Here is a 16,829-nt window from a genome sequence, read left to right as displayed (position 1 = left end):
GAGTAAGGAAACTGACAATCCCCACAAACGTTACAAACCGGATTCCAAAAAGTTGGGACGCTAAACAAATTGTGAATAAAAACTGAACGCAAAGATGTGGAGGTCCCAACATCTAATATTTTATTCAGAATAGAACACAAATCACAGATCAAAAGAGTAAATTGAGAGAATATATAATTTTAAGGGAAAATATGTTGTTTCAAAATTTCATGGCATCAACAAATCCCAAAATTTGGGACAAGGCCATTTTTTCCACTGTGTGGCATCCCCCCTTCTTCTTACAACACTCAGACGTCTGGGGACAGAGGAGAACAAATTCTCAAGTTCAGAAATAGGAATGCTCTCCCATTCATGTCTAATTCAGGCCTCTAACTGTTCAATCGCCTTCGGCCTTCTTTGTCYCACCTTCCTCTTTATGATGAGCCAAATGTTCTCTATAGGTGAAAGWTCTGGACTGCAGCCTGGCCATTTCAGTAGCCAGACCCTTCTCCTGCGTAGCCATGATGTTGTGATTGCTGCAGAATGTGGTCTGGCATTATCTTGTTGAAAAACCTAGGGACAATTTAGAATTATCAATTTTGTTTTTGATTTGTCAGAGGAAGCCAGAGTACCTGGAGAAAACCCACACATGCAAGGAGAGAACATGCAAACTCTACACAGAAAGGTTCCTGTGCCGGGATTCAATCCGGTGACCTTCTTACTGAGAGGCATCTGCTCTACCAACTGAGCCACTATGCTGTTGTGTTGTTTCACTTTGTATTTCATATCCAAACAAGCATAGTATTGGTATGCACAAATGAGCTCAACCATTCTGATTTTCACCCCACATGCGGCAGTGGTTAGAAAAGTTGTATTGACAAAATTTGGTACAAAAGATTTTCTTTGCAAAATGAAACATTTTGTGAAAAACCACCTTAAAAAGTCACATTTTTATTTTTGGGATACTGTAGAGGACCACCCTAATTAGCATTGTGAGTAAACATTAGTATCATGCAATGATAGCTTAATCAGAGCAGAAAAGACCGACACCCGCTGCCTTCTAAGCTGAGGTAAGGTTACCAACAGTCCCTTTTTAGTCAGAATGTCTGTATTTTAAGCCAAATTGAAGTGTCCCATTCAGGGCGCTCTTTTTCAGACTGTAGTCAGCCGTCATGTTACGCCAGGCAGGCAGGCAGGCAGGCATGCGTCTAGCACCTCGAGCTTAGGGGGTCCAAGAGGGACACTACTGATGTGGCCAAATGTAATGACCATATGAAACACAGTGCATTCAAATGATTAGCGTTCTTGCGCTCCCTCCTTAAGATGCCCCATGACAGAAACACTATTGTCTGTTGCTCTCAGTGTCCGGCTGATCGCGTCCAAGTCCTGATACTTTAAGTTTATCCTGCTGTGTTCGCTTCTAAAAAGGTTTTGTTTTAAGACTTAGCTGTGTTGTTTAGCTCCTCCAGTTCTTTACTGGTTTGGGGACCTGTCCTGCTGTYCTGTATTTGACTTCGACCCACTACCAGTATGCAAATCACGTTCTGGATGCAGGTCACACCACTAAGGGCATGTCCTCCATTTTGGAAACATACTGTATGGGTTAACATATCATATGATGATTTTATGGAAAAGTCATAAAAATGGTTAGGTAAAGAAAATAAAACACTGCCAAAGTACTTGTGAGTGCTGTTTAGGAACATATTCAAGCAGATTTAGGTTATTTTATACAGCCAGCAAATGAAACTTTTACAGTTTTTAACATCACATTCTCTGACCTTTGAGAGGAAAGAAAAAAGTGCCCGYCACAAGTCTTGTGCTCACATCCCCCACTTTGTGCCCAACTCGTAAGCTACACCAGCATTGATGATTTGATCTACTGCATTGCWTTTTTTTGTTGCTGTTTTTTGTAAATAGGTAGATTTGAACCAGTTTATTTTATTTTATTATTTTATTCTGAGGTACTGACTAGAAKAAGGATGAGCAACTCTGGTCCTTGAAGGCAGCTATCCTGCATGTTTTACTTGTTTCTCTGCACCACCACATCTGGTTTGAATGAATGGATGATTAGCAGACTTCTGTAGAAGTAATGCTGATGTGGGCCTACATATAGTCCCTGGCTTGGCACCTATATTTTGCAGTTTTCCCTGGTAGATGAGGGTAGCCACCATGCACCTTCTGAATAGGGTACAGTTTCTAACAGTTGTAGTTGCCTCTGTACCAAATGACACTAAGYACTCCTGAAGAGTGTAACCTGAAGAGGACAGACTGGGAGCAACTGTCCCTCTGATTTAAACATAAGCAATGTTCTGTTATTGGACATTTGTGCTATTGGTCTGTTTATAACAAGCACATTATTCAAACATAAAGGTGCCTACGTGCACATTGCACAAGGACACTCTAGGTTGCAGATCAATGATAATATTCTGTAGTTGCAATACACACTGTATTGATTGCCTGGTGGGGAAATTAAGTCTCTGCATTTTACCCATCCCACATGTGAGCACACATGTGGAGCAGTGAACTGCCAATTACAGCGCCCGGGGAGCAGCTGGGGGGTTAAGGGCATTGCTCAAGGGCCCAAAGTGGGCTGGTTGGTCCGCGGGGAGTCAAACCGGTGACCTTCCGATCACAGACTCTGCTTCTCTACCCTCTGCGCCACCATCCCAGCAGTGTTATCTGATCTGAAGCTATATGTTTTGGACGCCTGTGTGAAGAGGGTTGCAAAGCTTTCAATTGATCACCAACTGATGGTAAATTYGATCAAATAGTGATAGAAGATTCAAGACAGGCATGGTAGTTCTAAACCTGTGGTGAGGGGTTTCTGGTAACACCTGGTAGAGGAACCCATCAAAAAKAGATTCAACTCCCACCTTTAACAGAGCCTTAATAAATTACAACAGAGGCAGGTTTGTAATGTTCTATGCTGCCATTGGTGAGGTGGTTAAACTGTGGCTACAGGGTTGTTAGTGTCTCTCATAATGGCCATTCTCAAACTCAGTGGTAGACAACRTGGGCATTAAGGCCATTAAGTTGAAGAACAAGTCCAATCAGACCTTGTTAACTGGTAGRACAGAGGTAGATGAAGGGCAAGTGAGCTGCAGCCCTAGCTGTTGCTGAGACAAAGGCTTTGGGTGTGGGAGGAGTTTGGGTAGGCCTTGGATAAACACTCTCAATTGGCTACAAAAACATTTTGGCAAACAATTAGGGGGCTAAGGTGGGTTAAGTAATGTTTTACCTACACTGTGTGCAGTAATCTTGGGTTGACCTCAACCAGTAAAGTTGTCTGGCAGTGGAATGAAAACTCACAGGAACATAGTCCCACCAGCATGTCTTCCATGAAGGAAACTGAGTCAAGGGACTTTCTGATGGGTAGACTCAACAGGCAAAGTATCTAAAAAAATTACTGAGTAAAAGTAAAAACACCTCAACAGAAACTGACTTTGGTAAGAATATATTTTTACTSTCTTGTGAATGAGAATTATCTCTCAGTTGGGCAGGGTATGCCTTAGAACCCTTCTGGATAAGTTGGAAKTGGGGGCTATGAAAAAATATATCTGCTCCTCCCTGCTCAAGCTGCTGCCCCTGAGACCCAACTAAGGAACAAGTGGCAGATAACGGATGCATGGATGAATAGATTATTGGTAATGACTTGGTAAAGCCTGGACTTACAGGGCTGAAGCCACAGATATTTTTTACAATAACACCCAAGCATGAAAACACCAACATTTTTAACAATRGTTCATTATAAATAACTATTACAAAGATAAACTCATTAAGGGTGTGGTGTAAAGAATTGRTGACTAAAATAAAATACAACTTAGGCACAGGGAATGGGTGCAATATAAATGTTGTTTTTGGTGTTTATTGTTCAAAAAGGGGGTACAATTTTGCAGAAGTACAAACTATTCAGCACCCAACAAGAACTTTCTTGGGAGAGAATATTCTGAAAATGGTTCAGAYTAATCATTGAAAGTGAAAAAAATTACAAACAGCTGATCTATCATGTGCATGCAGAGAGCCTTTAGTATGGAGGAGGGTTGGGGGAGTGGTGGGGGTGGGGGGGTTGTAGTAGGCACATTACACTTAAATAATCACGTACCTCATTTCCCTGTACAAAAAATTGCCCGCAGTGATGAAAAACAACAACAACAAATTTTAAATAATAGCACAGAGGAAGTATATTTGTTTTTCAGTTAAATAAAAAACTAAATACAATTTAAGAATRAATGCCTGAAATGTGTTCTGAATGTAGCTTTAGTTTACATTCACATAAAATATAATGTGGCATTTTAGAAAAGTAAAAAAATAAATAAATAGAGCATTATGATCTACGGAAGCAACTACTACTGAGTAGAACATCTGACAGGCTGAATATAATTTTTTAAGCCTTATTCACACTACTGACCCCGGTCCCATGCTCTCCACAACTTCCATGTCATATTAGAACTTGGTTGGATTGCAGCCAATTTTGTAAACTTTCTTTTGAGTGAAGTAATTATGATTGCGCTACATTCTTGGTACTTGCAAGATTTTTTTCCCCGTATTTTTCTCCATCTTCAGGGTATTCTGGAACATCTTGACTCTAAAAACCCAGCCTGGCATGATTCTGAGTAACTTTTTTACATCAAGATGCAATGTTATGCATGCTCAAAGTCATTGTGGACCTATCACCCTCTATCACATTTAGTGGGGATCCCTCTGTGTTCTTAATCAATTTTAGTCATCACCAAAACCTTGGAAAGACCATTCACATTCTGGCTGATTTCTACAACACAGTGCGGTCATCATCCTGTGTGAAGGATGTCTTTTACTGGTTTCAGGTGCGCAACAACTGATGCATGACTGATTTAGACTAAAATACTTTCAAATTAATTTTTACAAAACATTTTAATGGTTATTTATGATTTGCTTGTATTTGATGCTAGTTATATTTTTCAATGTAATAATTCAACTTATTCTAGTTAATTCATGTATCATTACYTCACAAGAAAGTAATCTCTCAGTACTGTAAAAAACATACACAAACATTGTAACAGTGGTGGGCATAGTTTCGCTCATCTGCTAACCTGTTAATAGTAGAACTAATTTTTGTTGAGTGGTTTACCATTTGCATTAATTAAATTATTAATGGACTTCACTCCCATTAAAATATTATCTTTTACTTTCAATACTGCTAATAATATTAGAATACATGTTGCCCCATTCAAAATAAATTTAAAGATATTGTATTTTATATGAGCAGTGACATGCTTAACATCACTGTGCTATGAGCAGAAGACACTGCAAAACATTTACTGCTAAAGGCCCTGTAACAGTATAATGTTTTAGACAACTTATGCCAATTTATAAAAAGTCTGTCCAACACTAAAGCAGCAAGCCTCTTTTGGACCTACAGTATGCATACAGGTGCTGGTCATAAAATTAGAATATCATGAAAAAGTAGATTTATTTCAGTAATTCCATTTAAAAAGTGAAACTTGTATATTATATTCATACATTACATACAAACTCATATATTTCAAATGTTTATTTCGTTTAATTTTGATGATTACAAATGACAACAAATGAAAATCTCAAATTCAGCATATCAGAAAATTAGAATKTTACTGAAGACCAATAAAAACAAAGGATTTATAGAAATGTTGGCCAACTGAAAAGTATAAACATGAAAAGTATGAGCATGTACAGCACTCAGTATTTAGTTGGGGCTCCTTTGGCCTGTATTACTGCAGCAATGCGGCGTGGCATGGAGTCGATCAGTCTGTGGCACTGCTCAGGTGTTATGATAGCCCAGGTTGCTCTAATAGTGGCTTTTAGCTCTTCTGAATTGTTGGGTCTGGTGTATTGCATCTTCTTCTTCACAATACCCCARAGATTTTCTATGGGGTTAAGGTCAGGAGAGTTTGCTGGCCAATTAAGAACAGGGATACCATGGTCCTTCAACCAGGTACTGGTAGCTTTGGCACTGTGTGCAGGTGCCAAGTCCTGTTGGAAAATGAAATCTGCATCTCCAAAAAGTTGGTCAGCAGCAGGAAGCATGAAGTGCTCTAAAACTTCCTGGTATGTGGCTGCGTTGACCCTGGACCTCAGAAAACACAATGGACCAACACCAGCAGATGACATGGCACCCCAAACCATCACTGACTGTGGAAACTTTACACTGGACTTCAAGCAACGTGGATGAAGTGCCTCTCTTCTTTTCCTCCAGACTCTGGGACCTTGATTTCCAAAGGAAATGCAAAATTTACTTTCATCAGAGAACATGACTTTGGACCACTCACCAGCAGTCCAGTCCTGTTTCTCTGTAGCCCAGGCAAGACGCTTCTGACGCTGTCTGTGGTTCAAGAGTGGCTTGACACAAGGAATGCGACAGCAGAAACCCATGTCTTTCATACGTRTGTGTGTGGTGGTTCTTGAAGCACTCACTCCAGCTGCAGTCCACTCTTTGTGAATCTCCCCCACATTTTTGAATGGGTTTTGTTTCACAATCCTCTCCAGGGTGCGGTTATCTCTCTTGCTTGTACATTTTTTTCGACCACATCTTTTCCTTCCCTTCGCCTCTCTATTAATGTGCTTGGACACAGAGCTCTGTGAACAGCCAGCCTCTTTAGCGATGACCTTTTGTGTCTTGCCCTCCTTGTGCAAGGTGTCGATGGTCGTCTTTTGGACAACTGTCAAGTCAGCAGTTTTCCCCATGATTGTGGGGAAACTATAGAACTAGACTGAAAGACCATTTAAAGGCCTTTGCAGGTGGTTTGAGTTAATTAGCTGATTAGAGTGTGGTACCAGGTGCCATCCATTTTGAACCCTTTCACAAGATTCTAATTTTCTGATATGCTGAATTTGAGATTTTCATTTGTTGTCATTTGTAATCATCAAAATTAAACGAGATAAACATTTGAAATATATGAGTTTGTATGTAATGTATGAATATAATATACAAGTTTCACTTTTTAAATGGAATTGCTTAAATAAATCTACTTTTTCATGATATTCTAATTTTATGACCAGCACCTGTACTGTAATGCTAACAATTAGATCGAATATATAACCAAAATGAGTAAAACAAGTCATAACAAAATTTTCATAAGTCAGAATAAGTTGTCTAAAATGTAATAGTGTGACAGGACCTCAACCATCTGGAAAGAGCAGAATGGGTAAATAAGCTTTTGAGAGGAGTAATAAGGAWGAAAAGGTTTCAAAACATTAATTAAAACCAACAATAAGTATATCAGAGACATGCCACGAAGTAACAAAATGTTCAATAAAATCTGAGCACATTTCATTGCTATTAGTAATTTCATCTGGATGTCAGACCAAGCATTTTTCAAAGAGAAAACAAATGTGTGTGTTTTTTGCACAGTTGACATTAGATTTAAATAATTTTCAAACCTGTTGTTTTATTATGTCCTGATACATAAAGCTGAAGGAAGGTGTTTTCCCCATGACTCTAAATGCACTCATACAGCACCTAATATTACTATTATTGCTATTGTGAATTGCATTTCATAGTTGCAATTATCTTTTTCTAAAATCACAATCAAATGAACAGGTTGGGGGAAATAAAGCTGTCAGGATACTGATGGGAAAACCCTTACAGATCAATGTGTGTGCTGATAAATCCATACAAATGATTACACTGACCTCAGCATGGTGTTCTTCATTCTGCTGAAGGACCTCAATCACCAACTCAGCCAAGCGGATGGTGTCCTCCAGTTTTTTGGCAGGGGTGACTAAACGCCCTACATTCTCTAAGGAACAGAAGTAACAGATCAGTACAGACAGTCTCTAAATGGCATCTCTTCTTTCTTAACAACAGACTTTGAATAAATTGTGCATGCAGTATTTAGGAGCATTTGAATTGGGAAAAAGTAATCATCATGCATATTGCCCAATCTACTCCCAAACACTGACGACAAAACAATTAGTGACTTGTGAATGTTGGATAATCTGTTTTAAAATTGGTTAATATWTAGCCTCATCTTAAATAACTGTGACATATAATTATATAATAAATACAGTGTGCTGTGTATATTTTAAACATAATGAAAACATTATCCAGTTAAAATTAAAACCAGAGTATGATGCTAAACATTTTGTTGTGAAAAACACAGGGAAAATTATGGATTGGCTTTATTTTGTTGAATATTTCCTTGAGGCAATGTTTCACTGTGTAATATTGCACATTAAATTCAGCCACGGCTGTAATACAAATCGATTTTAAAATACATATTGTTCAAATGGTATGTTGTTGTCTTAAAATATCAAAACCTTCTGCATGCTGCAATCAATGCCGGGTGGCTCCAGTTAATGATCATATGCAGGTAATAAGCTTAATTTTTGTTACTTTAGTAGAACCATGAAGACAATCATCTAGAAAAAAAAACATCCATGGACATGATGAGGGACATAAGCAGCATGAACATTGAACACGTATCATGCAGTCATGTTGCACTTCTATCCACTTCATACAGTGTGATTTTTTTGGGGTATTTCACAATATATAATATACACATGAGCCAAAACATTCTGACCAGGCATACCATTTGTAACTCTGGTGCATGTCAAGGATTAGTTACAGTTTTGGAACATAAGTTAGCAGTTGTTTATGTCTGTTTGTTGGAAAAGAATAGATGTTGTTGGGTACCAGTGATTCTGACAGGTATGGGCCGCCCCACCAGCAAAGGTCATAATATATTGGCTCATGTTATGTAGGCTGCATCAAATGACATTTTGACCTCAACACCTTCAGCATGTTCGGTGAGAGGACTTTAYTTATACAATGGCCATAGAACTAACATCTCAGTTTCTGACAGATGTCTGGTGGGACAAATTCAACCACTCATTGTATGTAGAGGAGTTTCATATTTCAGCTGATAAGAGGCCATGGTATAAGGATGACAATGAACTTTAAGGTGTTAGAATGTGGATGACATAGATATACTGTATATATTGTAGATAATGGAATTTGAGGTAGAAACACAATTTAAAGAAAGTGGTTCCACTTCATCCATTAGTCTCATGTCAGAAAAATAAGTCATGTTTTATCACTTACAAACGGGTCAGTGAAGTTAGCAGGGATAAAAGAGCTGGCCAGGGTTCTAAAAGTAAAAATCAAATTATCGTAGGTTGGAATGATTTGTTTAAATAATCATAAAATTCATTTTATAGGCAAAGAAGCATTTTTCATAKCAAGACATTTTAATTGACACTGTAATCAAAATGCAGTAGGAAACATCTGCTAATAAAAAAGGTTATGTTTTGCACATATGATTGACAAATTTGACAGTTTATTTTAGTGCTTTTGCATTTCAATTTACTTCTAAATAACCAATCTGCTATAGGACACTGGTAGACTCACTGTATTGAGTTAAGAGTATGTTCATATTTTTATAAATGATCTGAAACTATCCCCATTGACCTTTAAACAGTAACTCCCATGCATACGTAAAATCAGGCATCACACCCCCCAAATACATTCCTAATATCCTGCTTTTCCATTGACTTATTTACAATCAAACTTAAAATTTTCATTGGTGTTTTACTTTGTAACAAAAAGTCCTCAATGTTGCAATGTTGCCATATATAAGAATGACTGCAGAACAAATCTACAAAACAGGTAGATATGACCACTGTTTAAATAAAGTATATTTTAACAAACTGGAAGTAGGCATGAATATATCTAACCCACAATGCATTGCAAAATACTGATTTAGAGCATGTGCATTTGTGGCTGTAAAAAGTCTAAAATGAAGGCTGCCCACTTTAGTTTTGCACCAGCTGCAAAAACTTGGGTGGAGCAAGGAATGCAGACAATCTCAATGGGTTTACTCATGTTATAAAGCTGCCAACCAACAAACGAACCAAATCTAACCAGTCAAACAGTCTTAACAAACAACTCACCAACCAGTCAACTATCCAACCAACAACCAAAAAACTAACCAATCAAACAAACAACCTACAAGTGGTGGCTGGTCAATACAGGGCACTAGGGAACTCTCCCTCTAATAATATTTGGACACAAAAAATATAATGATAATAAAAAAAATAAAATGTTAAAAAATGTATATATGTTTTTAGATGTGTAAGATAAATCTCAATACAAAAGAATAGAGATTATTTGGGGCACAGCTGACCTGTGCCAAGAACATGATTTACATACCGGTAGTGGGTCGACGTCACAGTAGGGCAGGTCCTAAAGCAGGATTTGAAGAACAAACCAGTCAAGTAATAGAGGAGCTAAACAACCCAYTCTCTTAAAACAAAACCATTTTAGAAGAGAACACAATCAGGAGAAGCTTAAAGTAAAAGAACTTGGACCCGATTAACATCATAAAGAGCAGCGAACTGAAGACGGGGGGGGGGGGGGGGTGTTAACACTCAGTCATTTTTCTGCACCTGCATTAGCAACAACAAGGCTTGCTACAAGCTAGGCTAATATCTTACAACTTTACTATTATTGTAAAGCAACGAATAAAGAATACATTTAATAATTGTATGTGTCCTGGAAAAATAATTATACCTCTATGCTGATTATTAAGTTCGAACTGTGTTGACATTTTTATTTGTATCTTTTTGATAATTACTAMGATTTGTCATTATCTGTCCTCATGATGCTGAGACGCCACTGCCATCTGGCTGATGTCCTTCATGTAAACTGTAAGACTTAACGCTCRCTCATTGGTGGTTCGCTGCTCCACCTGTTTGTATAAGTTACTTRCTGAAACTTTGCTGGATGTTGCGGTGTGATCAGACCCTGTGCTCAGATCTGTTCACGCTGTGACCATTTTTGCAATTGCAAATTTGAATAAATCAATGACAACCATTCTACAAAGTGCATTTTCTTTTTATTCATGTGTTTCTGTCTTTTTAATAAATATTWCCACAACAGCAGGAAACACTGATTTCTGTTCAGACAGTGCAAAAAATCAGCCATCTAAAAATAAATAAAAGATACTAGATTATACTGAATTTTTTCAAATTATTAACAACTAATAATCTGCAATTTGGCAGTTGCACTTGGTAAGACTTGTTAAAAATATTTCTTTCTTTCTTTTTTTAATTCTGTGATTAGCTTTTTTCCCTCTTTATTCAGCCTGCACTTATCTTTCCTGCTTTGCTGCTTTTTTGAGCCTCTTTCACAAAATCATCCAAAACTAGAAATTATGGATCTGGTCAGCTGGTCTCTCAACACTATTGATCAATTTTTTTCTCTACACTGAAGCTGAGCGAAGGAGACCCCTCATGTCCTGATAGCACTTTTGCAGCGCGGTGCATGCAGGACTCATAGGATGAGTGGAAGATCATGTGCCTGGCTCAATTGTCGATTGAGGACATTAAAGATGTTTGGATATTTGGATTAATGATAGCTGAATTTCTATCAATTGGCAGAGGGGGATATCTGGTCTGTCGTGAAATAAAAAAGTGCTGGCAGCTGTTCGGGCCCTATGGAGACTGCCAACGCTTTGTGATGKTTTATGCTGGGCCATCATCCCACAGAATGAGGCACTGGGGTGGCGGATCWCAGACCAGCTGTGGCTCCTGAGTCTGCTGGTGGAAATGTATGTATATGTATGTATACATATACACAGAACCTGTCGCTCCTTGATGTTGCGCTCGCCCTGCGCCGATGAATCACGCGTGTCAGACTGGTGGTTCACTCCAGCCTGTGGGCCGGTTCACGGACTGAACCACCGGCCCTCTGACCTGCGTCTGGGCCGGTGGTGCAGCTCGTGGGCCGGTGGTTCAGGGGCTGAAGTGAACCACCACGCACAGACGACGGGTGGGGGACCAGTACCAGGTTCGGCTCGGTTGCACCTGTGTCTTCTCTGTTATTCACGTAACCTAGCAACACGTTCCTGAAGTTCTGTGCAGGGCTGGGCGAGCTCGCAACTTCTGGCTGATTCGCTAGAATTAAAACAAATAATCCTGTGTCTGCATCCTGATCCGAAATATCACCAAAATTTAATGGTGTGTTACGTGTGCTAGTATGCACATGMGGTGTAAATATCATGACAATCCGTCCACACGTTTTTGAGTTATGCTGTCCACAGACAGACCGACAGACAGACAGACATACGTGACCAAAAACATTACCTCCTCGGCGGAGGTAATAAATAAGCTCCACTTTAAACCTGGTTTGGACCAGGTTAGTTTTAGAGCACTTGTTACCATGGAAACATAAGTGCTTCCCCTCCCATGCAACCAATTCAAGGCTTAATTAATTCAGGTTTATACCAAAATCCCGGCTTCCCTTGTCCCAGATTTGTGCAATAGGCTGCTGGAGAAAAATCCACCAGCTGCCACTGCAACACACTAACCAGCAAAGAAACAAAATAGCCATCCCAGGAAGGTCTCGAAAGCTCAAGTAAAGCAGCAACTAAAGTTATTTGTTTAGCCACTTAAGTAGAAAACAGAACTGAATGTTAGTTTCTTAATTTCTTCATCATCAGTGACTTTTTTATACTATAGTAAAGAGGAAAAAGAAAAAGAAGAGAAATGTAAGAAATGTTAAGATAGAAGCTGATGGAAATTCAACGGCATGTGAAATGTACACCAATAACACACAAGACAACACACCCGACGTCTGACAATCAAACATGATGAAAATGAACAATCAGCAACCAAACATAAACATATGTATGTTCATATACCCATACGCACATATATATACATACACACACACACACACACACATATACACATAGACATATATACACATACACATCCACACACATATACACATCCACACATACGTACAATAATTACAACCTTGCTAAGTAATATACACAAAACACACAAACACACAGCCAGACACATTCACATACAAACATACACACATATACACACACATACATACATACATCCATACATACGTCCATACGCACACACGCACGCAAGCACACACGCACACACACACACACACACATGTGTGTGTGTGTGTGTGTGTGTGTGTGTGTGTGTGTGTGTACATAAACATATATACATTCAGTGATCGTCAGAAACACCAGGATCCGAATGCCTATTTTTGTGTGGTTGTGAACATGCATTTAAACACAAGATTTATCCAGTAGAATATTTAATAGTGACTGTGGATGACCACAGACCAGACCCCCAAGACACAGGGCAGACATAAGGGGGACCAGAGCCACAGACCCCGAGAGAGACCCCAAGCACCAAGTCCCCAAGGCCACCCGCGCAGCAAGAACTACCCACCCACTGCCCAGAGAGGAACACGGAAGAGAACCAGGAGAGCCCCACCAGCAACCACACGCAGAACCCACAGGGCCAACAGCGATGACCTCACAGGCCCTGCCGGCCCCCGTCACGCCGGAACAGATCCAGGCATGGACACAGAGACCCGGATCCCCAAGGCACCCCAACCCCCACCCCCAGGCCAAGGCCCGACAGGGCCAGAGGACCCAAGCCCCACCAGGCAGTCACCAGGCCGAGCCGGCTCATGCCCAAGCACCCAGCCCCAGACACTGAGAGCCACCAGTGCACTGGCGGCCAAAGGTACATCCCACCAGAGGACAYCGRGGCCGGGGGGTAAAGCCCAGCACTAGCAGTGGGCCCTCAGATGAGAGGGTAGTCCGAGTCCCAGTCCGAGTTCCAGCCTGACAAATACCCAACCATACACAGACACAATCACACAGTCCCAGTAAAGTTAATTTCTCATTGAAAAACAACCCAACTACAACAGTAAAAACAGTCAGAACAGAAAGTCTTAACATTTTTTTCTTTCTTTGAGAACTTTAGGCACGTCTAAAAATGCAATGCGCTCCACATTACATTTCATAAAGCATGATAGGGTCATAATATTTTTAAATGTACGCAGAACTGCTCAATTGTGGTTTTACTTTACACGGATTGTTTTGTAAAATGCTTTGTCAAATGAGAGAGCCATCATGTCCCCTGATGAGAACAAAATAGGTCTACAATGGGAATGGAGTCGAGAATGGTCGTTCCAAAACCAAGACCAGGCCCTTCAAGACCAAAACAGAGGCTGAATGTTTGGAGTTTAACAAATATTTTATTTCATTTTTATTAATTAATTTTTTTGTATATCACAAAATACAAAAATAATGGAACTTAATTTACCAACAAAAACTACTTATTGCTATTAAACTATAATTGCCACAATAAACTAACATTTAAAGGTCAAATGAAGGCTACTTTTGTTTGTCAAATAATTATATGATTTGTTAGTATACGTTATATGCATTATGAATATCCACAAAATGTCTATGGTTGTAAATGTGACGAAAACATAACATTTTCTACAAACTACGTGAAAATCAGAGTTAGAATTTCTATTCAGAGCTACTTAAGGAGGTTGAGCGTGTGTGACGTCAGTTGTTGAACAGCGCTCGCTCCTCATTTGGATTACTTGTAGAAACCGCATTTATTTTTTGCTTTATGTAATTTTGTGGCCTTGAAATAGAATATAGTGTGACTTTTGGGTTCACAAATGGTGCAGGGGTCAGCTGCCAGCTTTTTTAATTTTCAGAAAGATCCATATTGGGGCAGCTGTGGCAGAGGGGTTAGGGGAGTCGTCCTGAAACCAGAAGATCACAGATTTGATCCCCCATCCAGCTGTCTCAGTTGTTGTGTCATTGGACAAGATACTTAAACCCAATGCCTTTGATGTGTGTCTCATCAGTGTATGAATGTGATTGGCACTGGTTAGTCTCCATAGATTGATTTGATTGTACATGTTAGCTTTGTAGGAGATCTGATAGAGTGCTGTGTGAATGGGTAAATGAGGGCACAGATTGTAGTGTGAAGCACTTTGAGTATCCTGGTTGAGTAGAAAGGCACTATACAAGTACAGTCCATTTACAGTCCATAAATGCAAAAGATTTGTGTTGATGCCATATGGAGGAAAACTGGAAATCAACAAAGTGTAGCAAGTACACTAAGCGCATCGCACAGGGCTGCAGTAGGGGAAAGTCGACTATGGCCGGTGGTGGGCACCAGTCCGCTAAAGCGCAAATCTGCTAATTGCGGACCTATTCATGTCAATTATGCTTTAGCGGTTTTACTAATTTTTATAATTCATAAGCAGATTTGCGCTTTCTAAAATTAAAATGCAGGACCACTAATAACTATCTATCTACCAGTTATCACTATTTTGAATATCGGAAAGTATGGTTTATCATCATTTATTACAGGGGCCAAATGTCATCTGACATGACAGTAAAGAAACTCCCTTAAAGAGTTTATTATTTACTTGACCAGCAGAGAGGGCTTGCTGTTAGTGTCCAACACCATGACAAAACACAGTATTGCAARAGCACCCTCTCAGATGAATGATAAAATAACACATAGCTTTATCCTGTGACTAACTGTTCTGCGTTACGGTTCTGAAATTGTATATATGATGGTTCCGGCCCAGGTAGAAGCAGCGCATTTGACGTCAGGTGGTTGGAAAAAAAAGTTGCTTCTTCCAGCTGATCAGCGCAGAAATGAAGCAAAACTGGCCACACACGGGTTGTACAAGTTTTTATATAAAATAAAAAACAATGTGGCAATAAATAAATAAAAGACAGAGTGGCTTTTTTTCTCAACACAACAGCGCTGTGTAGGCCCTATGTCTGCCCATAATCACACACACACAGCGAGGGACATGCTTGAGAAAAGGCACCGGCAGCTAATTCATGTTATTTATATTAGTTTAAAATGCTTTTTTTTGGTCTAAGGCCAGTTGTTAAAAGAGCTACAGCTGGTTTATTCCCATTCAAATGATTTTCACATCTTTTTTTCTAGAACCCACTGTTAAGAAAAAAATAAGTTTCCCCAACAATCCACCCATAATTATTGTTGTTTATATACTTATTTTAGCTTTGAGAGGGTAGAGGGAGGCATTATAATAATGTATGACACGCTGAATCTTCATCCATCAACCCGTTGTCTCACATCGTATTGAAGCAAGCAACACACGGCACAGTTTAAATTCAGGCTCTTATTTTGAAATGGCGGGTCCACTTGGTCCTTTACCCAGACTGCATCGCTTCAGCTCTCCAAGAAACAGTTTAAAACTAATATATTGTATGCTTTCTTACCYAAGCCATAAACATAAGAAAAATAAATGACCAAGAAGCAGCAAAACTTGCAGTCCACAACAACTTTTTATATTAAATTWACACCATGAATCAAACATCTGTTTGTATAAATGACTTKCTGAAACCGCGACTTAATGTGAGTTGGGCTGAAAGCAACCCATTCTGCCATTAGATGGCAGCATTGTGCAAGAATGTCTTATGTTATTACTGGAAATAWATATATTCTGGTGCACTAAGCCAATTTTGRAGATCTARTTAGCTTCCGATAAAATATTTATGARGTGTGCTTTAGAAGATGTGGAAATAAAGAAAATAATTGGCGGTTTAGGATTTGCYGAACTAACTTTTGAATTATGGTGCGTTCACACTGAACGCGATTTCAGCGTCAGGAGCAGCAGGTTTACATACAAAGTCTATGGTGGATGCGCTTCAAGCAACGTCGGGAAGTTCTGCGGCGCCTCAAGCGCGATTAGAACAGCGCGATTTGAACGATTTGAACGATCTGAGCGTTCGACGCGCTGAGGCGCAAATCGCTGAAGTTAGAAAATCTGAACTTTTGCAGCTTGACTCGCAGCGTCAACCAATCAGAGAGACTCCACTGTGTGACGTAGCGACATATTTCCCGACGGGACAGTTTACTGAATGATGTCCACTAACTGAAACAGACGGAGAGGAGCTCTTTAGCTGAAATGAGTGCCTGCAGTTGTGTCCTGATCCGCAGCACTGCGTGACAGCGACTCATCAGACTGGAAAAATAGTCCTGAAAGCGAGCTGTGAGCCTCT

General features: G+C 39.6%; 1 protein-coding gene across 1 annotated transcript in view; it reads right to left on the bottom strand.

Moving 5' to 3' along the window:
• Positions 1–16,829, bottom strand: part of LOC106530697 (calcium-dependent secretion activator 1) — a gene marked incomplete at its 3' end in the record, with an annotated part of 178,663 nt that overhangs the window by 232 nt on the left and 161,602 nt on the right. The window contains 2 exon segments of the mRNA XM_014026371.1: positions 4,082–4,090; positions 7,627–7,733. Coding sequence (XP_013881825.1) covers positions 4,082–4,090; positions 7,627–7,733 — 116 coding nt within the window.

Source organism: Austrofundulus limnaeus, unplaced genomic scaffold (genome assembly GCF_001266775.1).
Source record: "Austrofundulus limnaeus strain Quisiro unplaced genomic scaffold, Austrofundulus_limnaeus-1.0 Scaffold548, whole genome shotgun sequence".
Lineage (NCBI taxonomy): Eukaryota > Metazoa > Chordata > Actinopteri > Cyprinodontiformes > Rivulidae > Austrofundulus > Austrofundulus limnaeus.
The sequence above is the reverse complement of the archived record's forward strand: the minus strand, read 5'-3'. Positions and strand labels throughout refer to the sequence as shown.